The 23,944-nt window shown below is 42.8% G+C and overlaps 1 protein-coding gene across 12 annotated transcripts in view; it reads right to left on the reverse strand.

The window, feature by feature from the left end:
- greb1 (growth regulating estrogen receptor binding 1) overlaps positions 1-12,655 on the reverse strand; it is a 35,513-nt gene extending 22,858 nt beyond the window's left edge. For 5 of the 12 annotated variants that reach the window (XM_061814367.1, XM_061814365.1, XM_061814373.1 and 2 more), the window contains exons 1-11: positions 10,130-10,148; positions 5,398-5,558; positions 4,149-4,256; positions 3,877-4,053; positions 3,609-3,791; positions 2,463-2,576; positions 2,193-2,324; positions 1,310-1,429; positions 1,111-1,233; positions 484-669; positions 36-172 (exon numbers count right to left, since the gene is read on the reverse strand). In XM_061814367.1, coding sequence (XP_061670351.1) covers positions 36-172; positions 484-669; positions 1,111-1,233; positions 1,310-1,429; positions 2,193-2,324; positions 2,463-2,576; positions 3,609-3,791; positions 3,877-4,053; positions 4,149-4,256; positions 5,398-5,551 — 1,434 coding nt within the window. In that variant the 5' untranslated portion in view covers positions 5,552-5,558; positions 10,130-10,148. Of the gene's footprint in view, positions 1-35; positions 173-483; positions 670-1,110; positions 1,234-1,309; positions 1,430-2,192; positions 2,325-2,462; positions 2,577-3,608; positions 3,792-3,876; positions 4,054-4,148; positions 4,257-5,397; positions 5,559-10,129; positions 10,149-12,459 lie in introns of those variants that run through there. The other 7 variants (XM_061814376.1, XM_061814369.1, XM_061814368.1 and 4 more) reach the window with 5 other exon arrangements.
- Positions 12,656-23,944: the final 11,289 nt, after the last annotated feature.

Below are 23,944 nucleotides of genomic sequence, written 5' to 3' on the forward strand. Positions count from 1 at the left end.
ACCCCTGGGGTTGGCCCCCGCGACTCGAAATTAACCTCAATTCCATAGTGCCTCCCTTGGGACGCAGGCGTTTGAGGTTGTTGATTCTGTCTGATTTCACTGAGGTGGGACTCTCTCCATGACCTCATGAATATTTGCTCCAAGTCCTCAATCAGGGGAACTTGTTCGGGGCCTTGAAAAAAATGGGTGACAAATACAGAAATAATAAGCATGCAGGAAATTTAAACGGTTTACAATAGTATCTGGGAAAACAAGTGCACTTTAAACCTACAACATTTATATTTTTGAGACCTTGCAATAGTTTTAAAATAGCAGTTATAGGTTAAATTACCTTTTTAAATTCAACAACTAGTTTACTACCATGTCACAGTGCCAGCTTTCCATGTAATGGCCATTGAGGGTAACAACAACAATGCGATGAAAAACAAAAGAATGTTTCTGTTGCATCCTGATGTGCTTTATTAAAGTGTGTGCGACACTAACCGAGCTGAACAAGGTAGTAGACAGTGAGGAGGATCTGCATCTCGGTTGACAGGGGCTGAATGGGTGAGGGTCCGTAGTGTTGGTAAACCCTGGGGAGGCTCTGAGAGCTCAGATAACAACTCTGCAGCAAAGAGCTGACGAGTACCTCATTAAAATTGCCAGTCAGCTGAGGGAGAGGGCCATGACCTGTATCCAGAAGAGGTACAAAGAGAAAAACTTTCACGAAATTCATGTAAGAATCGGTGTCTTCATGCTTTCTAAGATATTTGATTGACAACTCCCAGGGGCCATCAACATGGTGCTTGCATGCTCCATCAGGTAGCCTCCAAAAGACTACATGTGTAGCCTGCAGGAGTGTTCCAAAACTCCCTCACCAGAAGTGCAGAAGTATCATTCGACCATGTGAACAGTTGCATAGATTTGTAGAAATAAAGTATTGTATATGAATATTGATTTCTTACCTTGTTGATTATTGTTAACATAGCTCAATGTCACTAATTCTTGATGATTAAAAATGATGGGTAAAATGGGATAATTGGGTACTGCATTTCTGAAGTACTGGTAGCCCTTCACATAAAATTTGAAAACTTTTGGTGAGCCCTGCACTCCAGCGGCAATGTAACTGACCTTTGAAGATGACAGGTTGTAGTCCACAAGTGTGTAACAGCTGATCAGGCACAGCTACAGACAGCCCAGTGGGAAAAAGTGTGGCTGAGGACCTCTGTGAGGAACTCAGTGTGGCAGAGGCATCTGGAGGTGTGTGAGAGCATATATGTATTACATCAAATGACCATATCTTAATTTCCCCAAGTTTTTTTTTATTTACCTAATTTAGCTCCATTTGTGGCAACCGTTGATGACGGCAAGACTGATGAAGAATTGGCAGATGATTCAGGGGACCAACCCTTGTGCCTCTTTTTGGGGGGTCCGGCATTTGTCTGCATCCCTGCAGGACAGAAAAAAAATGTATTTGCCTTCATTTAACAAAACAACCAACAACACAACTTATTTTCCTTCTGAAGGCTTTAGAATGTAAGCAATGATAGCTTGGGTATAGTTTTGTTGAGAACTAGTTGACAGTAATATTCCAAACATTTATATAGTTTACAGGTGATCTTATGTAGATACAGTAGTATTTAATATATTAACCCGTCTTTTCCACCAACGCATAATCGCCTGTGATGGAGAGTAGAGTCAAAAAGTCCCACTTGTTAGAGAAGTCATGAAAAAAAAACTGACAGGAAGGAAGCTTTTTTTATTCAGCGAGTATTTTACAACCCTGGTTTATGGAGGCCACTGAGCGAGGGGGAGAGAAGAAAGCGAAAGGGAATTTTTTTAGAGCCTCAAGTGTTGGCAAATAAAATACGGCAGACAAAAGACGATCCCAAACACAATGCAGCTGGCTTCTCCCGACAGCAGTGGTGTTAGAACACAGGGGGCCGCTCCCCTTCTTTTTAGAGGTGTGAACACACCCAGGGGGTTAATGACAGCAGACACGATGGCTGCATCACATGGACAGGATGCAGAAACAACTTTTGAATTTAATCGGCAAAATGTAGAGACGTTCACAGTTACAGCATGTTTCAATTATTAGGTCGCCCACAAATATGCACAGAAGCCAAGAAAATTCCAATTGTTTCGTGACAGGCATTTTAATGCGTCTTCCTGTTATTTCTGACATGACATTTATCAGTGTGCACATACAGTACCTGCTGTTGATGGTCTCCCTGGTCCTGAATGATTTATCACCGCCTGCGCTATTGAAGAAGCAGGAATGATGCCGTTGGGCAGTGGCTGTGCTGTATCGGAGCTTTGAGGAACGCCATTGGCATGAGACGCTGCTGTATGTAGACAAGAAGTCGTCCAATGATGTAATTGTTATCACTCAGCAACTTCTTAGTCCAACACTGTCCCTTTAAGATGAACGTCAACGAGACGTGGGAGGAATTCAACGCCGTTGAAATGTTGTGATAGCTCACCTGTGTAGCTGCTCGCTGCATGTGAGGAACGCAATAACGCGACACTCGATGTCCGTTCGTCCGATGTCGCATGAAGCTCTGAGAGACTGGAGCTCATCTGCCTTATCCGGCCATCTGAAACACAATGGATATATTTCATAACCCTTTAAGTGTGCATGGTGTGCATCATGTGATGAATGAGAATATTAAGATTTAATGAATTCATTTTATTTTTGACCATAAATCAAATCCCATTTAGGGGATGTGTTTAGATTATCCATCCATTTTCCAAGATGCTTATCCTCAGAAGGGTCGCGGGAGTGCTGGAGCATATACCAGCAAATTTTGCGTGAAAGATTAAATGTGTTTTTATTGAATGATTTGGTTGCCTCACAGTTTTGAGGTCCCAGGTTCAATCCCGGACCCACCTGTGTGGAGTTTGCATGTTCTCCGCGTGCCTGCGTGGGTTCTCTCCGGGGACTCTGGTTTCCTCCCACATTCCAAAAACATGCAACATTAATTGGACATTCTAAATTGTCCCTAGGTGTGATTGTGAGTGTGGCTGTTTGTCTCGATGTGCACTGCGATTGGCTAGCAACGAGTTCAGGGTGTACCCCGCCTCCTGCCCATTGACAGCTAGGATAGGCTCCAGCACTCCCCACGACCCTCGTGAGGATAAACGGAGAAGAAAATGGATTCATGGATGAATGAATGATTCGGCTAAAAATTGAGTATATATGTAGTGTATTTAACTTAAAAAGGGATTTTGCATTTGTAGGGTGTAAGAACTGTTGATTTAGGTAGCGTCCTCTCACGGGAGAGTGCTTTCATGACTTTCAGGCTTTGGTTTCCCTCTGACTGTTGACCTGTCCTTGAGATTTTACAACCAGTCCACCTGGATAGTAAATATTATTGCAGCTTTAAGTTAAGAAAAAGACCACCGGGAGTAAAGGAATGACTTGACTGTGCTGCTTTTACAACAGGTATGACGAGCCACGATAAGTGTAATGCAATCCACGCGTATATTCGGATGATTTATTTTTCCCCTCACACTCCACGTATTATTCATATGGTGGAACTCAATTTTTTGAGTTGTAACACGATGAGGTGAAATTTGTTTTCCATCGAAGTAAACGTCTTCAATTCTGATATCGGTGCCAATCTTACCGTGTCCTCTCCAGCAGATGGGAGCTCCTTTAACCAGTACACCTTGGCTGTTTCTGAACAGATGGAACTTTAAGTGCTTCTGTTTCTTCGGCTGGGTGCTGAGTTTCAGGTTAATGTGGTTGGCGAAGTCTGTGAAGTACCGGAAGCCCTTTTCTCCACAGCCGATGCAGTTCCCCGAGAAGCCTGCAGGGAAGAGCGTGGGTAGGAGTGAGCGTACGATGATGGCTTCCCAGCTGCATTTGTGGGAAAACACTTCCTTCCGTCTTACCCAGAAGAGCGTTGTGACCCCGTTCATCCGGCAGGAAACGATGGTCGACGGCGACCACCAGCAGGCTATCGGGGAGAGAAGGAGACTTCAGTCCGATCAGCATGAACCCTGGCGACACGTCCAAGGAATCCGATGCCAGTGACGAGAGTCGCAGATCCCTGCCTGCCTGACAGAAGCCTGTGGGGAGGTAGACTTGTTATTTTTTAACACAGAACTGGCTTGCCTTGTGGATTTTAATGAGTAAACTTGCCCTGTACAAAATGTGTACAAACCGTCTGTGGTGCAGCATCCCTCAGGTGGGGGTTTCATCTGATAAGGTATCGGAGGGCTGTTAGATTCCGAGCCATCTTCATCATTCTCATCATCATTCTCCGTGCGCCCTGTTGATGGACATCAAGTGAAAAAACATGAAACATTCCTTTTTAACGCAATGCAAATTTGGATTACCTCGCTTTATTTTTTCAGAATAATTCTAAAGATCCAGTGTACGACCAATATTTCTAGGAAATACTTTTATATAGTGAAGATGCACCAAGACCACCTCTTTTCAAACAGGACAAGTGCAGCACTTCCATTTCAGTGCTTAATTTTTGCTAATGCTATTATGTTTTGTAATTATGATGACAATTTGTATCGCGAGTATATAAAGACAAATGGGCTTACTTCTAATGTGTTTACCGCATTGTCCCTGGTTATTTAAACCTTCAAAAATTTTATGGTGACTTCAAGACAGGATATAGTAGTAGTAGTCTTGTGAGATAACTTTTAAGTTTGAAGAAAATTTGAATGACTTGCTGCTTCCTAATGTGACAACACGAGATTTGATTGAAACAATTCAGTGTTGAACTGATGGAATCAAAGCAAGTGGGAAATGTCAGATTTTTTTTTTAATGGTTCAATATGGTTACTTTCTGAAAGCAAATAAACCCACAGTAAGAGTAACTAATGTACTGTGGACCATAGATAGAAAAACAGTTTTGTCCCCTATAGCAAGGTTTGCCAACTTTTATTGAGCCAAGATTCATATTTTTCATGAGAAAAATCTCACGGCACACTACGAAACAAAAGTGTCACAAAAAGCAACAAGAAATAATGAGGATTGTATTTTAAATTAATCACATATTTTTCTTTCTCTGTATGAAATCTTCATGTTAAATAAATGGCAATTAGATAAACAATTGTTAACTGTACCTTCTGAGATCTAGTGGAAGAGTCCTTAATTGTATGTCGCTATACCGAACAAAGATAAAAAAAATGTATGTATATAAAACTGTATTCTTGGACAAATGAAGTAAACGCTGCTAATTTCTCTCGGCACACTGGATAAACTCTCACAGCAGAGTGGTTGGGAATCACTGCTCTGTATTATTATGCTATTTGGTGATGCTTTGAGACAAAAACAAACATTATGGTTTTCAATTCATTTCCATTTTTTCCCTACGTTTTGGCATTTTTGGAGATGTTTCACATACAATTTCAAAGGAATTGTGAAAGCTTCACATGGGTGTCAGCGTAACGTACCGTTCTGTGCCGCAGGCTCCTCTGCCTCAAGGTAGAGTTGGGAGAAAACTGGCCGAGGAACCACAATGTTGGACCTCAGCGATGCTTCAATCGAGTTGTGAAGGACCTCCTCAAAGCGGGTGGTCCGCAGCTGGCCCGCATAGGAGTTGCCCATTGGTGTTCTGGGAAAACACAATAACCTTTTACCAAACAGATTCATCAACCATTTGTATAACTCTTTGTCTTTGGCTGTTTTATTAATGGTCAGACGACTAGACAGGTCAGCTTTATGGGATGAAAGTCTTGGTCCACATCGCTTAATCGAGTCATTAATCAATCCCAGGCTTGGAGTGAACATGTTAATTCCTTCTACTTTGATTTATTGCCTTGCCTCCATCTGAAGTGATGGTGAATGATCAACCAGTACGTGCTCAAGCCACAGCAAAAGAGTTTCCAAAATGTTATTAGTTGAGGTTTGACTTTTGCATCCTACCCAGGAGACAAACGCATTAAATAAAATATGTATTGTCATAATATTAAGATATAGTGTACGTCCTCAAATTTTGGGCAACGCTTGAACATACGACAAACCCCAAATAATCGGCAAATACATCCTCTGCTTGAATAAATCAATCTGGGCCTCTACGCGTGTGCTGGTAACACTGGTGGTATAATCGGCCATTAGATGAGATAATACAGATGCTACCGAAAACAGAATCCACAAATGTAAACAAATGTAAACCAAAATCAAATGGAAAATTCTGAAAACAAAAGAAAAAAAACAGTGACCTATCAGTCATCTTATCAACTGCGGTTAATATAAAATGACTATAATGGAAAAAGGCCATGTCAAAAGTAATTACTATTCCTTCAAAAGTCCAGTAAACACACAAATAGGCTGTTGCAGTCAGGCATAGAGCAGGCTGCCTCAAACTTCCAGAGACACATCTTCACATACACATTAACAGCACTTACTAATGGAGGCATGGGTCCAGACGGCATGCCATAAAATCAGCTGCACTGACAGAGTAAGGACACCCTGACCTAGACGCTACTCCCCCTTTGTTTTTCTCTGCTCTCTCGCTTTCTCTCTCTCCCCCCGCAGCTCCCTCTGGTTGACCACAGCCTCAGTGAAGAAAAAAAACACTGGCTCAGAATGTTGGTCTGTTCAAAAACTGTCAGTTCCACTCCAAGACACGGACAGTGCAAAGTGGCTTTAATGCATTTTAACAGCACGGTTCGACATCTTCACATTAAAGTTACGTTCACGCCAAAAATGATAATTGCAATGTCCGTTCGTTCCAACATAATCCTTCATCTGCACGTATTCTGGTGACCCCCATTTAACGTGCCAACCAAAACCCCCCCTCCCCCCCCACACACACACAAACACTTAAACCTACAGGTTGCTTGTGTCCATATAAAACAAACCATTCTTAAAGACTTTTTTTGTTATTGACAACCTTGTATGATAGCAGACTGCAGCTTCCCAAATTTAAATCAACTCAAGAACCTTTCAGCGAAAGCCATTCAACACGATATGAGGAAAAGAAGAAGACACAAAGATCTTGACAGCTAGACAAACAGTTTGTCTCCACAGTGACAAAACCGTGTCACAGCAGGAACAAAACATTCAGTCAATGAACACGTCATTGGGAACGACTGTAAAATTGAAATCAGACCCAAGGGCTGCATTTAAAAAAAAAAAAAATTGGTTGGGTCGCAGATGCGTGTTACCCATCCAAGTGGAAAAAGAAGTTTACTACTTGTGTAATGCACAACATGAAATTGACACAGCTAGCATTAGTAGTTTGCAGTGCTGGGGGATTAGTCGATTTTTTCAGATTAATCGAGTTAACAACGTGGCTGCGAACAGTGTAAGAAAATTAGCTGCTATATTCGGTGGCTTTATAGATTCTTAGCAACTAACGAGTTTAATTCATCCATCCATCCATCCATCCATCATCCATCCATCCATCCATCCTCTTAGCTGCCTATCCTCAGACGGGTCGCGGAGAGTGCTATAGCCTATCCCCGTGGTCAACGGCAGGAAGCAGGGTACACCCTGAACTGGTTGGAGTTTAATTCCTGCCCCCCCACCCCCCCCCCAAAAAAAAAAAAAAACAATCCAAGACAATATGCAACAAAACGTTGTGCTTTTGCGAGGTTAAAAACGAGCTGGATTCGATAAATTGTCAAACAACATCACAGTTAATGAGGAAAATGGACGGATGACGGAAATTGCTCACCTAGCAATTTCTGTGGCGGTACAGTTGGATTGCTTCTGAAATTCAAACAGGGTGCTACTCGACCATAAATTCATGTAATTCAAAAGGGCCGTAAAAATGAAAGATTGCACTTCGGGTTTCTATATTGTGTCCCTGACGTTTATTTTGGATAAACACACATATACGCACATACCGACAGACGCCTTCTGGTTCCACACTTCCATCTGTAAAGAAACAATGCAGACTGTTGTTGGCTCGCACCGCTTTGTAGCGAGACGGGGGTGGGGGGCAAGAAAAGGCTGGTCATAACACGGCCTGCGAGAAAGGAGGGGAAGTAATCACACCTCCTGGCAAAGAGCAGACTGACGTTTACAAGCGACGGGGAGAAAGGATGAAAGCAGGAAAATCTCCTCCTGACCAAAAACTGTGAGCAATAGTCAATCAACATAACAATCCCAACGATGAAGTGTCACTTTGCATTAGTGGCCTACTAAATTATGTTGGGGGGGGGGCACATTTAAATATCACAGTCTGTCAGGAAACTTCCTTTACGAGTTGAATGAAAGGAATTGATGAGCTATCAGTAGCCGGACAGCATAATTGCCAAAGTCGATTTTTTAAACAATTTTGGAAAAGTAGAAAATTAAGACAAATTCAACAAGCAAGACGAGTCCAAGCGCCTCGATTCAACTTTTACTGATTACCATGACCATGACATGGATGACTGAGAATCTGCTGAGACCAAAAGATAAAGCACATTGTTATTTTTTCTTAAATTTAGATCGTGACAGTAAGTTCAAAACGACCAAAGCAAATGTGCTATGAGAGCATAGGTGTGAAACCTAAACTCTGGGCCGCGGGGGCCAGATCCAGCCCCCCCCATCATTGTGGCCCGCTTGTGCATCAACTTGCATGATTTTTGCTCAAATCTGTACAAAAATTTCAAATTGTCATATTAAAAAATGTTCAAAATTGCAAACATTTTTTGTTAAATACTCCCTTTTTACTGTTACATTTTATTTGCAGTAGCCAAAGAAACTTTTTCTCATAATTTCTGTTTTCACAATTCGTTATCTAAATTTGATGTGTATATGCAATATTTGGAGGCGATTCATTATTTATATGGTTTCACATTATGTCTGTAACTAAAACGTGGCCCGCCTGTGAAGAAAATTACATTTCAAATCAATAAAATATCGTTACGAGACGTTTGTGTTTTAAAAATAAGACGTACTATCTACTTACTAGTAGATAAATGTTTCACGGCACCTTTGTTGATCTTTTTTCTTTGCATCTCCCTCCCTTCCTCTCTCCCTGACGTGGAAGTGGGAGATCCTTTCATCCCTAAATGCCCCCCCCCCATCTTTCCTTCTCATTCTCTCTTTCACCCTGAGGAGAGAGACACTATTGTGGGATTTTATGACCCCTTGGTCCCTGTCTTCCCACCACCACACTCAAGCACACAAATACAAAACCTGTAGTTAGGACCCCCTTCAAACTGCCCCCCCCCCCTTTCTTTCAGGATGTCACCAACACGGGCTGCTTAGCATTTCAACGCTTTCTTGCTCCGATTTTTAGGAGCAACTCACTGACTGTTTACTCAATCATGCATAGGCACGACCCACAACTGAAAAGTGAATTAAAATATTCCCGCTACCACATCCCAAATTTTATGGCGCCAGCTTTGAAAACAAAAAGCTTTAGCGAGGACTCATCGCAATTGAGGTCAGTCGAGATAACAATGTTTAGGCAAGACTTTGATGCAACACACACACACGAGTAGATGCTCTCTCATGGGCTAAAGCTTTGTGGACACAAAGGGCTTGCCTTGGATAGGGGTGAAAGGTCAACCCAGGAGAGGTCAGATAAGAACCCCAGGCTCTTTCTCTATTAGCCAGGGATGCATACCAGCCCCATACACACACACACATACACATACACACATGCACGTACACACCATCCCTGCTATTCTTTCCCTCTTTTCAGTCTCCCAAACGGGATTGCAGTATCCATCCTCCACACCGGCACCTAGGAGAGCAGATCGTGTTACACACACAAATCCAGACACACGTACACTCACGCAGTTGTGTATGCAGTCAAATCAGAGTCCATGTGTGCGTGCTTTTGTTTGTGCGTGTGCGCGCACCACGGACGAATGGTGTCGTCTGGAACGGCAGCCGCTTTGCACGCTGACCCGCGGCCCAAACACATGCAAAGCGATGTCACACACGAGCGGACCCTCCAATGTGTGCCTCGCGCTGACCTACGACCCCCCAAGAAACACTCTCATTCACAGTTTGCTCAAGCGACGTCGGATCGATGGCGGAGGACAGCCAACTGGCCCGCCACCCCCGCGACACACAAACACGCACAGCAGGCTACACTATTAAACGCGTGAACACATTTCGACGTCACTGGTGATGAGATGACTCAAATCATTCTGTGCATCAACGCGCGCTTTCTCGCCATCGTCGGTACCTGCCTAGCCACTCTCTTGAGGTGTAGAAGAATTCTCTTGGACTCACCCCACTCTGCCAAGATGCACACCAAAACCGGCAGACATTCCACGAGCTTCTTTTGGCTTGCCATTAACGTCTTCAACAGCTGACCTGGAATTTCATAACGACGCTTTTGCCAATTTCTGTAGTGCCATTGTTACTTCTTCATCCTTGCAGCTTTGTTACTCAGCATCGTGCATTGTAGAATTCAATTATAGCATTAGTGCACTTTTGCACATTTTATATTACTAGTAACTGTCTGTAGATTTGCCCCCGCTAAAAAAATTCTATAGAAATTCTACAGAATTCTATAGAATTTCTACAGAATAGAATATCTATTGAATTTCTATAGGACTTGGGTTCTATAGTTCTTTAGAAATTCTTTAGAAATGTTCTATAGAAAGTTTTTAGTAGGGGTTGTTGTTGTGATTGTTGTATTTTGTAGTCAGGCTTAAAAAAAAAAAAAAAAAAATCTCAATTTTCCTGTTTGTAGTTTTTAGCCGTTTGTAGCTTTTATTGTATTTCAGGATAGACTTGCACACTTTGCAAATGAAAGTGGTACCGGTCTCCTTTTCTGTAAACTGACACCAGTGTCATGAAGTTGGTTCGTGCGTGTTGCGTTATAATAAAGTTTTTGCTGTTCCCTGCGAGATAACATTTTGCTGACGAAAATCCTTGTTCCTCGCTACAGGTCCAGCAGTCCCACTAGTTTGATGAGTTTAAGGCTAACGACCATCAGAATAGCCGAAGCTAGCAAGACTTACCAACTGCTTTTTTCATCTGAAACCATCTTATTTTCGTACTCTCGCATTGGCCGCACACAGAAGAACATTGCTACCACTCGACCGCTGGTGAATTTTTGTATGCCCATTTACTAAACGTATATTGTGCTATAATGTCTTTTTGCAAAAGTGCTCAAGACTCCAACTACCAGAGACAAATTCCTCATGTGTTTGAATATACTTGGCCAATAAAAATGATTCTGATTCTGCTCGGCCTGTTGCTTTTGCTATCATATCCGCACACGTCCTTGAGATGTTTATTCTTTGCTTTCTTTCTCCAATAACTCCCCGGCAAAAGTGTGTCGTCTAGCGTCAAGACAATCTGGATTTTGAACATACACAAAACATGCAGTACGTTCCCTGTCATCATGACTCACAACAAGCGCCGTTTATTTATGTGTCAGCTCGTGAATAGGCTGTGCATACACACGCGCGCGTCCGTGCACACACAGCATTTTCAAATATTTTTGAAACAAAACCTTGGTTGTTTCATAGCTAGCACAAATACAAAATGTTCAATAAACAAAACATGGTTGAGAGAGGACTATATTAACATACTATAACAGGGGGAAGGGCCACATTGTCTTTAAAAACTGACAGATAGGTCTCACCATGTGAAAATGAGTTGTTGTTTTTTTTAAAGGGAAAAAATATAGTAATTTTTTGGTTTATTCGTCATTAAATGCTAATTAGCCCTCGTTATGTTTGCTTTTGGCACCAAAAATATTCATGGGTCAGTGTGACCTTCTGTATGTCATCTTTAAAGGGGTTGTTTTTAATTTTTCATGAACACTATCCTTGGATATTGGAAAATTCTGAAATATGACAACAGTTGGCTGTATAACTGATGAAATGAAATTAGAAAGTGTAGAGGTTTGACATTTCTGCCTCCCTATTAGTCCTCCGCCTCACGGCAAATCGAGAAATGTAATGTTCAATGTAAATTCAAATTAATACATTAAAAAAGACTGGAGGGTTAATAATTAATCAAAGGTAGAACAAAGAGAAATATACGTGCAACAAATTATAATATTACGCTGCTCTCGACAATGTAGTTACTTTTCTGGAATAAAGAACACAACGGTAAGTGTCCCCCGGCCCATACTTTGCCCACCCATGTTCCAAATGAACGTCACAACAGACTTTTGAATTATCCTGCACTGTAGCCAACTAATTAAAACTTATTTTAATGAACAGAAAAACAACATGCTTTACATCACATTTTATGTACTTTATTTACTTTTTCTTTTCAAGTAATCATGAAATCATTATTTTAGGGATAAGGACAACTCTGTAGGTAGAAATGGATTTTATTGTCACAAAATATCCTTCCACAATTCATAAGGAGCAGAAATAAACCCTAAGTGACTGTTCAACGCTGTGCATTAATATTTTTGTTAAAATTGAGATTAAACACCCTTTCAACACACACATAATTGATTGTTTTGTGTCAGACCGAGACAAGTATCATCATCACAATCATCATCACCATCATCATCACCATCACCACTCGTCATCCTCTGCGTTAAGAAGTGGACGAAACGTGTCGAAAATGTCCATGAAAAAACGACTCACCTTTGGCAGCACGCGTCACAAAGTTCGTGAAAGTGAGTAAATTCACCCAGCTGCCTCCATGTCACCGGCTGGAGACCAAGTGAGGGTCGCGGGTGTCATCACTTTTGGCGAGGACGGGACCTCCCCCCTTCCTCGCTCGTCCGCCATGTTGGCACGTCAAATTGCAGCTTTTCTTCTTCTCCTCCTCCTCCTTCTTCTTCTTCTCTTTCTTCTTCATCACCACTTTTCCGCTCAATTTGCCCATCTTCTTGTTTTAAAAAACGTTTTCCGCACCACGTGAGTTTAGGAGTTTGGGGAAATATACCGGTTCAATTAATTAATTAACAACTTTTTTCTTGAAGTATTTTCAGATTAATTCGTTCCTCTATTAAATGACCCCCCCAAAGAAATGATCGACGTCCTTCCTATATGAAGAGGAAGATGATTAATATTTAGTCTTAGTGAAAAAAAAAAGCTAAATACTTCTGAATGCAGTATGTTCATCGTCTAACTACGTATTCACTATCTCTCAAACATTTTGATGAAATTTCATTTAAATGGTAATCATGTTCCTCACACCTGGTGGCCAACTGTGAATTTAAAGCTTGCTCATGCCCTCTACTGGACAAACTAAAGATGTCCAGCGTCCAGAAAGTACAGTTCAGACATGCATGTATCAGCAGTTATAAGAAAAATATGTGATAATATCTCATCTGCGATCTGAAATCATAGACAAAACACTCTCAGCCTAAATCAATACCACACAAATAACGTACAGTACGTTTTCAAGCATTTGTTGGACACACCGTGTGCACTTTCGGAGTTCAGGGTAGGAAAAGTATGTAAACCAACGCTTATCTGAGTCAGGGGAGTCAGTTTGAGTATTCTATTCTTCAAAAGTATTGCGACACGTAAGCCGTACCTTGGGCAAGAGAGCCATATACAGTAGTTAAGAACTACAAACTTGCCAGAAAGGCAGAGGCTAGTAACTGTCACAAAACTATCACTAAAAGCAAATATTAAAATTTGATGTCTTCATACAATCACTTGGGGCATTTAAACTTTTAAACAATGTTGCCAATTTTAGAGAAACATCATTAATACTTAACTGTATAGATTTACATATCAGATGTCCGTCGGATCGAAGGGCTGAATAATCTACAATGATAATGCATTCGTTTAATTACGGGCATATAATGCTGAGATATTTTTACACAGCGATCCTCCCTCCCAGTTCGAGTTTACATTTCACATTGGGGAGGGTCATACTTCATACTTCATCCTCTCCGCTGCCCCAACTGAGCAGTACCAATCTGTGTGTGGTGGCGGCGTACTGTCGCCATGCCAACGCCGCATCTCCTGATGGGAGAACAGGTGTCGGACAGAGTCCGGCGGAGCACGGCCGAGAAGGACTGCCGTCATGGATCACTGAGACTGGACTCCACTGGCCTCACCGAGCCTGACCATATACTGTGCGAAGGCTGTGTATCACATGTTAAAAACTCACAGTAGTTGTACTCAAAATGCTTGCATCTGTGTTTATGCATAAAAAATATATATACCCGGGATTCCAATACTCTATCCATCCATTTTCTTTGCCGCTTATCCTCACAAGGGTCGCAGGTCGCACAGGGAGAACTTGCAAACTCCACACAGGCGGGGCCGGGATCGAACACGGGTCCTCAGAACTGTGAGGCCAATGCTATACCAACTGAACCAAGCAACAACTGGTGTTAAGAGAAGAAGTTATGAAAATGATGTAGTGACAACCCCTCATATTTGTAGTTCTCCATTTGTTAAATCAAAAAGTTGTGGACGCCCCCAACCTATCCTGGTGGTTCTTATAAACAAAAAAAAAAAAAAAACACAACACCTATTCATTATTTTGGTGCTAACGCCAAAGGAATAGTACTACTTTAGTGCACATATTGGTGCCTGGGAACTATGTTGAAGTTTGTTGAGGAGTTTCATTTGGACAAAATTAGTGCTTTGCCGCCATACTGTAACATCTTGGTATCAGGGAGCTAAAGTATGTTAAAGTGAGTTATATAGTTTCCTTTTATGGCAACTCTAGACAATTATAAGCCTTTTGCTACAGAGGGCAGGCTTCAGTTCCTAACTATGTGGAAGTTCATTAAAGTGCTACTGACACGAATGGCACGATTTTTTTAGTGTTTTTAACTTAAAAAAAAAAGGCAGCTGGAATGGACCCATCTGTTTTTTCACCACACGTCATGATGTTGTCATATATGGATTTTTGTATCTCCCACCACAAAAATCCTCTCGAGGCATTCATTTTGGAGAAGAAGCAGGAAGTGACATTTTTTCCAGAAGCCCACACTGTGGCAGTTTTGTGTGTTTATACCAGTTTTACCGGTGCAAAAGTAGCATTTTTTTTCCCTGCGTGTAAGCCAATTGCTGGATATTGCTCGAACACTCGGGAGGATGGATTCAGTCTTCACACATTTCCAAAACACCCTTTTCGTCGTCAAAAATTGCGCAGATGCAAAGGACGAGAGCTTCGTGGGTTCCAAATGACAGGTCAGTGTGTATAGAGCTATGGAAAAAAAACAATAGGGGGGGGGGCGTAATCCTCTCAAAAGTAACAAAAGACCTGCGTCATAATAACTTAATAAAGTACGAAAGTCAGGGGTGTTAAATGTGTTGATGTGCGCGTCCGTGGGGTTTGTTGTTGCTCGCGGAGGTGGATCGGGCAGGGAGATGGTTTGGAGTGTGCGGGGTGAGAAAGGAGCTCTCCTCCACGGGCCACCAGTGTTTCGCCCTCCTGCGTATGCTACATACTGTCGGGGAGTCTGTTGTTAGTTAGAAGTGATCCGCATGTCATCTAGATATGGCTTGAAACGATAGGGTAATATTGCCCTGGTCACTTCACTCGGTTGTGAGATGTTCTCATCTTCGAAAAGAGCTTCCGTGTCAGAAGGGGCGTCAGAAAAGTCCGAAAATCGCTGTTGTTCCTCTCCCATAGCAGGTGCCACAGCATGTTTTCAACGGCGAATGTCCCAGATTGACGTCTGCCGATGACGTTGGAGGCAATATGGCGACCACTTTGATGTCGAGTGAGACTTCCGCAACTTTGCGCATGGATGACACGCTCTCCGCTCATATTTATTTTTTCGTATAGACAATGAAGTCAATAATGTTCTATGTAATTTTCATAACAATATATAGAGTTGTTAGTGGAACTTTAAATGAGTAGACAAACACATCCGAATTCAACTGGCGACCTGGAACACAGCAGGAAGAAGACCACGATAAGAATTCTGAGACAAGCGCCGCTAATTCTGAAAGCAAACTACTGTACTGGCGTGTACTCGTGATGAATGAAGCAGTTTGAAAAGTAGCTGAGCGTCAACAGCTGGTTCTGCTGGCAAAACGACACCAGGTGCGACGATCGGCCGAGTCGCCGAGGAGCCATCTCGGCCGAGGCGAGCCCCGTTGCCGCCGTTAACGGCCGGAATATAACATTTTACGTCCCGCTGATATAGCCACAGTGCTTAACTCGCGCCGTAAAAAACAGTCAGGCCCGTTCATTTGAGTACAAACACTTCATTTTTGCTCGAGGGCGCAGATGACGCCGTGGACAGAGGATGCGTCGATGTGAACGCGCATGGACGAGAGGGAAAGGTATTGCGGCTTTAGACATAATGGCGACACAGGCCGTTTGGCTGAGAGTAATGGCGGCTTTATTGTAAAGCCCGTCACTATCATTACACTTTTACGCACTGGACTTACACACACACTAGTCCCTTACATACAGTACACGCATAACCAAAGTCATTACCACCATTGGAAAAAAAAGGCCTCATTTGAGGGGAAGCAATAAAAGCTTTCATCATTTTATTACCAAAAGAGTATTTAACAAGTGGGTAATGAAACGCCAAAGGCGGGTGAGCCGAGTTTAACCTTCATAGAAGGAAGCCATGTATCACATATTGCCCCGCGGGCACCGCGGCGCCCGAACGTCATCCTCCATTATCCAGCACACCTGAAGTGCGGCGTGGTGCGCGTGGCGGGCGGGCGTTTCGCTTTGCAAGGCCAAGCTGACGGGGTGGGGCTGAAGGGGGGGGGGGGGGGGGAATTAGAGGGAATTCAATTAATGGATGTTTTTTACGCACCAGGGAGAGGGCACAGCTGCACACACACACGCACACACGCACACACGCTCTCCATGCAAGCTCGTGATGGGACATGGGGGCAATTGCGTACACGCCCACCAGATGGTGCTGTTTTTCTTCCTTCCTCGTCGTTATTTTATATTTGATACAGAGCAGTGATAAAATTGCTGAATTATTGTGTATGAATTAACCTCTCGTCTGTAATATAATAGACCAAAAAAAAAGTCATATAATCCTGTTACTTGTCTGCTGGCTTTCTTTTTTTTACAGGCCACTAAATAGCGCTGTACTGCTCACAGTGGCCCGGGCACATGGCGAGATTTGAAGTGGATCCCGGCGCGCGTATGATTTTGCTTCATGAATTCTGCCGAGCCACAAGTGGGCAAGCACTTTTGCCAACTGTTAAGTATCGACGGGACCTCGTGACCAACTCCCAGGTCCAGCAGACCTCAAACTTTCCATCATGAGGAGGAGCAGTTTTGCTTCTTTCCGGTATTCAAGTGCAGTGATAATGTTCATAATGCATCATGTTGCAGTAGCTTATAATAATATTAAACATACTTTTTATGAAAAAATGTTTTGGATGAACTATGGTGCTCGTGCACGTGACGTCACCATTTTCACGGCGCCATATTGCAAACAGAGCTGCTCGACATTGTGGGAGACACTGAACCTGAGGAGAATATTCACAATGCCGGAGACTTGTTGCGCTGTTGGTTGTCACAACAGATGAGACAGATTCTATGGAATACCAGCTGAAAAGACCTGAAAATATTGATGGATTTTGGTAATTAAACATGATGGATGGTGCCCAACCAAATACACACGACTTTGTAGCAATCGCTTCACTTCAGGTAGGAATTATGCTTCTCAATCTCAAATTACCAAGAGGTATTTATAATGCCAACTTGGCTCATTAGAGAACAAAAAAAAAAACCAAAACACTGGGAGTCATCTCCAACGTACACGGAAGCGTGTTGCAGTCACACGTTAAGCTTTGGTAAACCTCTTTCCCATTTTTCTAATATGCATTGTTCTGAAATGAGTCCAATGCATGTTTAAAAAAAAGAAAATAAACCGTCACACAGAGGTTTACCTCAGTTCAATGTGTGGCAGCAACGCGCTTCCATGTACGGGGGCTGAAGCCCATCCCAGCAGTTTATTTTCTGTTTTTAAATACGCATTGGACTCATTTGAGAATGATGCATATTTTTTTTTTAAAAAAGTCTGTCACGAAGATGTTTACCAAAGTTGAACGTGTGGCCGCAACACGCTTCCGTGTACGAGGAGCAAACTCCCTGTCTTTTTTTCCTCCAGTCATAGTTAATGAATACGAGTTTGTGCAAAACCAGGGGTCATTTATTTAGTATTGATATTTGTATGGAAAAAATCTGAGTGGCTCTATCAGTATGTGGGATTTATTCTTGGTTGAGAACGGATCCAACAACGAAGTATTTGTATGCGTCCAGACTTTTCTACGCTTTCAAACTCTTCTGTGTAAATCTCCGCGACTTACTCACCAGATACATGTGTAGATCCAGTTGTCCAAGACAAGTGGAAGCAGGTTAACAGTATCGGCGAAAACATCGACTTCGGCATTAAATGGGTCTTCTATGCCAAGTGTCTCTCATTTTTCCACGTAACTTAATTTATTATCACCTTCTAAATGTTTAACGGTATCGGACAAAACTCTGGGCGTCGTGCTACAAGACGTATTTTCGCGTCGTCTCCAACCGACTTCGTACTGAAGAATGGTTGGTTTGACGGAGACTTCCGGCCAGTGACGTGATTTGATGACGTAGGTGCATGAGCTCTATAGGGCCTCCAAGGCTATTGTACTTTAGTGTTGGCCCACATAGTGGTACTTGAAGAGCGACTGAGAGTATTTTTTGAGGTCACAGCGGCACTAGGTCCAAAATGGTTGAGAACCACAGAAAAAGAGGAAATGAGGGGGAGCGCATTCAGTCCGTCACCAAAAAAGGACCATAGCCGACTACCTGGCTGCCAAATGTGTGTATAATCCATTATTATTATCCTCACAAGGGTCACGGGAGAGCTGGAGTGTCTGTATAATATACTGTAGTATTAAACTGCCCTGCTGTCCTAGTGCACGACTGTGTGTGTGAATGTGTGTTTGTCAAGGAGAAAGTGGTGTAAAAAAAAGAAAAGAAATTGTGAGTGAGGGGTGTGTCGTGTGCAGTATTTAGTCACCAGAGAATGAAAAAAAGTGGTACATTAGTTACAAAAAAGCAATCGCCAACTTGTTAAGGCAGGAGAAATATAGTTCCTAATGCAGCAATATACATGACCTCAAACAATTTGGTTGACACGCAGAAATAATTTATGGCGGATAACAAAAATACCCTATTTTTTTAATAACAAGGCTTCTGTGGTACTGCCCCCCAAAGTTAATTGAAAAGTGTCCTGGTTCTCATTTGCATAAAAAGCACATTGAACGAGTGAAAAATTATAAATAAATATGCGGCCACCTGTGAAATATGGCTTATGGCCTGCTGGCCATTTATAACGTTGCCTTTAATTATGTGACAGGCTGGTCTCGCGCAGCTGTAATGAGAGGCTGGAGTGATGGAGGGGAAGCGGCCGGCGAGACGTCCGGCCGGCTGCGTGGCACTCGGACGTGCGCAATCCTGGGTCGTTGCGAGACGCACACACGCCACAACGTCGTCGCACTGATTCACTTCTCTGCTTGTGTCTCCAGGAAAATACACAATACAAAAAATTGAGCTTTGAACTGGTTGCAACGCATGACTTTTTAAACAAAATTCTCCAGAATGTTCTCAAGTGACAATTTGTGCTCCAACTCAACGTGTATTTTATGATTATTTATGGAATACTTATGCCATCGAAATGCACATATAAATTCAATAAGACAATCGAGTGAGTAGGCCGCACTGTATACAAATATTAGTATCTCTGAACTGTGAAATTCAAGAATGATGCAAACGGCAAGAGCCTGCCAGTCACATACACTTGCCGGCGAGCAGCCTTCAAAGCTCGTGTTGGAAAATTAAAAAATGACAAAAAAAAAAAAAAATTGCATGCTAAAAATTAGGGTGAGTTTTTATGATGAAAGCATGTTAGAGATGTTATGCGGACAATATAAGTCTCTTTTATAACAGACAGGCCATGAAAGAGACATTTAAACAAAAGGCTAGCAGGGCATATGTGACCCCCATCCCACCCCCACTCTTCCCCTCTCACCCCCTCCGCCTCTGCTTCCCTTTTATGCATAAAGAAAACAGCTTGTGTTGCCCCGCAGGTTCAACATTCACATTCACTTCCTACTCGCCGGCGCCGGTGTAGCCACTTCCTCTCTCCTCCTCATCTCCTTGTTTAAACCCCCCCCCCCCCCCACCACTCAGGTGGTAGGGAGAGATGAAGAATGGCTGCTCACGGGCTTCCTAAGTCCTATTACAAGTAGAAGAAAACCATATTCCACCCCCTGGAAGAAACATTACAAGGCAGAACAGACAAGCGAGCGAGGGCTAATCCCTGGGATGAAATTAGCAAACTGAGGGGTTAGCGGCGGGAATGGAGGGGGAATAGAAAGAAAAGGGGGGTGACGGGTGGGGGTGCGTCGCTGAGCCCTGCTGGAGGCAACTTGTCCACAGGGATAATTACGAGATGCTCCTGGGATCTGTCTGTCTGTGTCTCTCTGTCGTCCGATCTTTCTTTCTCTGGGTCGGCCTTCATTTTTTTTTTTTTTTGATGGCTCTATTTTCAACGGGGTGGGGAGGGGGGACTATACTTCTCCCCTTCAATGTATGTATGAGTGTGTGTGTCCTTCCCTTTTGTGTCCCTTGTGTTTCAGTTACATAGTAGTAAAAGATATTTAAATTGAAATTGTTCTGGGGGGGCGGCACTGTGGATCAGATGGAAAGCATTGTCCTCACAGTTCTGAGGTATCGGGTTCAATCCCGGACCCGTCTGTGTGGAGTTTGCATGTTCTCCCCGTGTCTGAAAGGGGTTTTCTCCGGGCACTCCATTTTCCTCCCACATCCCCAAAACATGCATTAATTGGACTCGCTAAATTGCCCCTAGGTGTGATTGTGAGCGTTTGTCTCCATGTGCCCTGCGATTGGCTGGCAACCAGTTCAGGCTCCTGCCCGTTGACAGCTGGGATAGGCTCCAGTGCTCCCGTGTGACCCTTGTGTGGATAAGAAAATGGATGGATGGATTGTTCCAGGAGCAGCGGAAGGGGAAGAGAGAAGTGACAAAATTCATTGTTATAGCGTGCCTGCGTGTGCACGCACGTGTGCATATGCGCCTTATAGACTGGAGGCAAGCCACACTTGTATGTACCAGTGTCAAAACCTTAAAAGTCCAATGTAAACATTTTTAAACATTCTCTGCAGTTATATGACTGATGTTTCAAATCAACATATTGTAATTGCAAAAAGAAAACAAGGGGAAAAAATTTAACAGTACTGTGCAACAGAATTAGTTTTTACATCAAGTAGCTTTGCTAAGCAAGGAAACAAATGACTCCTCCTCATGGAACTAATGGGAACCGGTACTCAAAAAGAACGATGTTTCGATTGCCACCTCAAAATATGATATGATCAGTATTTCAAGTCAAAATACAGTGCCAATATCACATTCTAAATTACGAGCAGGAGGCAGGGTTACACCCTGAGCTGGTTGCCAGCCAATCCCACGCCACAAAGAAACAAACACACTTAGGGGCAATTTAGAGTGTACAATTAATGTTGCATGTTTTTGGGAAGTGGGAAAAAAGAGGCGCGCTCACCCGGAGGAAACCCGCACAGGCACAGGGAGAACATGCAAATTGCACATCGGCGTACTGGGATTTGAACCCTCGTCCTCAGAACTGTGAGGAAAAAGTTTCTCCATCTTGTCGCCTGTATGACTCCCAGCCCAACTAAATAAAATTCCTTCAGGATTGTCCAAAAACTCCCAAAACAAGAAGAAGAGCCCGTTAGATCATCGTGGCAATCTGACACAGGACTTGATTTGACTTACTATGACGTGAAAGGAAAAGTCACTCCCAGAGGTGGCGGAACCGGGAGTAGGGGGGCACTGGGGTCGCCCCCCCACACACTTTTTGGCCTGCCTTTGATGTGCCCCTTTGCTCCTTTCATCAGGTATGTTTTCACACCCCTTATTTGTTGCACTGGGTGATGCTCATCTGAGCATATGTCACGCTTTTGTAGCACTATCGCTGCAAAGCATCAAAGTGAGCTGTATTTTGGAGCATCGCCTTCTTTGTTGGATGTGACCCATCTGGGTACACCCCCCCCCCCCACACGTTGTACATCATCATGCTCCATGAATCAGCAAACAGCCTGATGACCAACAAAACACAAATATCATATTTTGTTTTCTGCTGTTGGGGCGGTTGTTGAGTGACAAAAAAAATACAAATCTCATTGTGGCCAAAGACGCTTGTTTTTTTAGTGGCATCATTAAAAAGAAAGGAAACAGACAATGCAGTGCTCTGTGACCTTTGACACGCGCACTGACCCCTCTTTGGGGCAAAGGACCCACACAACGGCGCACGAGTCCCTCCTGAAACAATCAAGACACCATGCAAGAGTTCGGTATTACAGTACTGTACAGTATTGGCATCACAATTCTGAGGTCCTGGTTTCAATCCCAGACCCTGTGTGGAGTTTGCATGTCCTCCCTGTGCCTGCGTGGGTTTCCTCCGGGCACTCCGGTTTCCTCCCACATCCCAAACACATGCAACATCAATTCGACACTAAATTGCCCATAGGTGTGATTGTGAGTGTGGCTGTTTGTCTCTATGTGCCCTGCGATTTGCTGGCAACCAGTTGAGGCTGTACCCTGCCTCCTGCCCGTTGACAGCTGGGATAGGCCCAAACACTCCCCGCGACCCTTGTGAGGATAAACGGCTAAGAAAATGGATGTCCATGATTCAGTAAAGGTTGATGAACACTTCACCATAGTGGTTGATTTGAGCACAATTTCCAAGTCTTCAAGTACATCTTTTTTTTTTTTTTTAATGAAAATACAAATAAAAACATAAACTCTGCTCAGTCATTTCACAAAGTTATCATTTAACTACACGTTCTGTGGAAGCCCCTCATTCACTTTGAATTGGATTTGCTTCTTTTTAATAATTATTGCCAGTGTACAAGCTTGTCCAAAGCAAACAACTGCACATTTAATGTTTAGGTATCATTGTCCACAAAAGTCTGTATCAATTTATTGCTCTTTGTGTTTTATATGTTTAAGGTTCTCATTCAGAAAACTCTTGGAGCTAAGAGTTTATTTCTTTCATTTACATATTTTTTGTTTTTACTGCTGTAAAATCTCTGACTAAATTCTAGCATTCTTCTCCTGGGATCATCGGCAAATATTCACCCTCCCGTCATAATTTAGCAGCTCGTGGGCCAGCGGTCCCGTTGTTGACCTCCTTTTGAGCACGTTTCTAAATCTCACATTTCCAGGAGACAAAGCAAATACGACCTGTAGATGGCGCTCTTTACCAGCGCATCGTTTGCCGTGTCGTGCGGACAGCAGCGCTTGTGAAATCAGCGCCTGTGCAAGAAAAAACTGAAAAATTGAGGCAGAAAGATGGTGTAGACTATCTGATGCCGCACATTCATCTAATGACCGTCCTTCTTTGTCTTTGAGCAGGTGGCAGACTGCACCAGCACAAGTGCCGCACATCAAGTCAAGTTCTACATGGGAGAAGAAAGCACATTCTTCAATCTTGATGTCAGGGCTCCACCTGAATCTGACAATTTCATTAAAGTTGACTTTTTTTTTTTTTTTGCGTGTGCAAGTAAGTGGAAGAAGTTGGTCTGCAGGGGCGATGCCCTAATCGGGCAGCGCATACAATATTAAAAAAAAGATGCCGGCCTATAAAAAGGCTGTAATAAGAGATAAATGCGGGACAGGTGGCGTATTAGTCACATTGAACTGCGTGTGACGATCAAATATAGTCAAGGTCAGGTGAGTAATGGGCCCGGTAACGTGAAGCAGCTGCGTGGCATTTTTGCATATAATTACACGACAATTATGCAGGTATTACATAATTGTTATTTATGGATTTGTTTTGGTCTCGGCGAGCCGCACATGGCAACGAAGATATTTACCATGGTTATAAGAGATGTTTTTTTTCTTCATAGTGCAGTGTTTATAAATAAACATTTTTGATACAGCCAATTAGCTCACACGGAGGAAATTCATAGTGATATTATTGAGATGCACATGCATTCAAAATTGCTTCTTTGGATTTTATTCCAGTCTAAAAAAAACTGAAATGTAAAAATAAATAAGGCAAAGGCAAATTAGGTAAATGATCTATATGACTGAATAATGAATATTAAAAAATGGAGGGAATATATCTAGATAATGAA

The sequence above is a fragment of the Syngnathoides biaculeatus genome, chromosome 3, assembly GCF_019802595.1.
Source record: "Syngnathoides biaculeatus isolate LvHL_M chromosome 3, ASM1980259v1, whole genome shotgun sequence".
Lineage (NCBI taxonomy): Eukaryota > Metazoa > Chordata > Actinopteri > Syngnathiformes > Syngnathidae > Syngnathoides > Syngnathoides biaculeatus.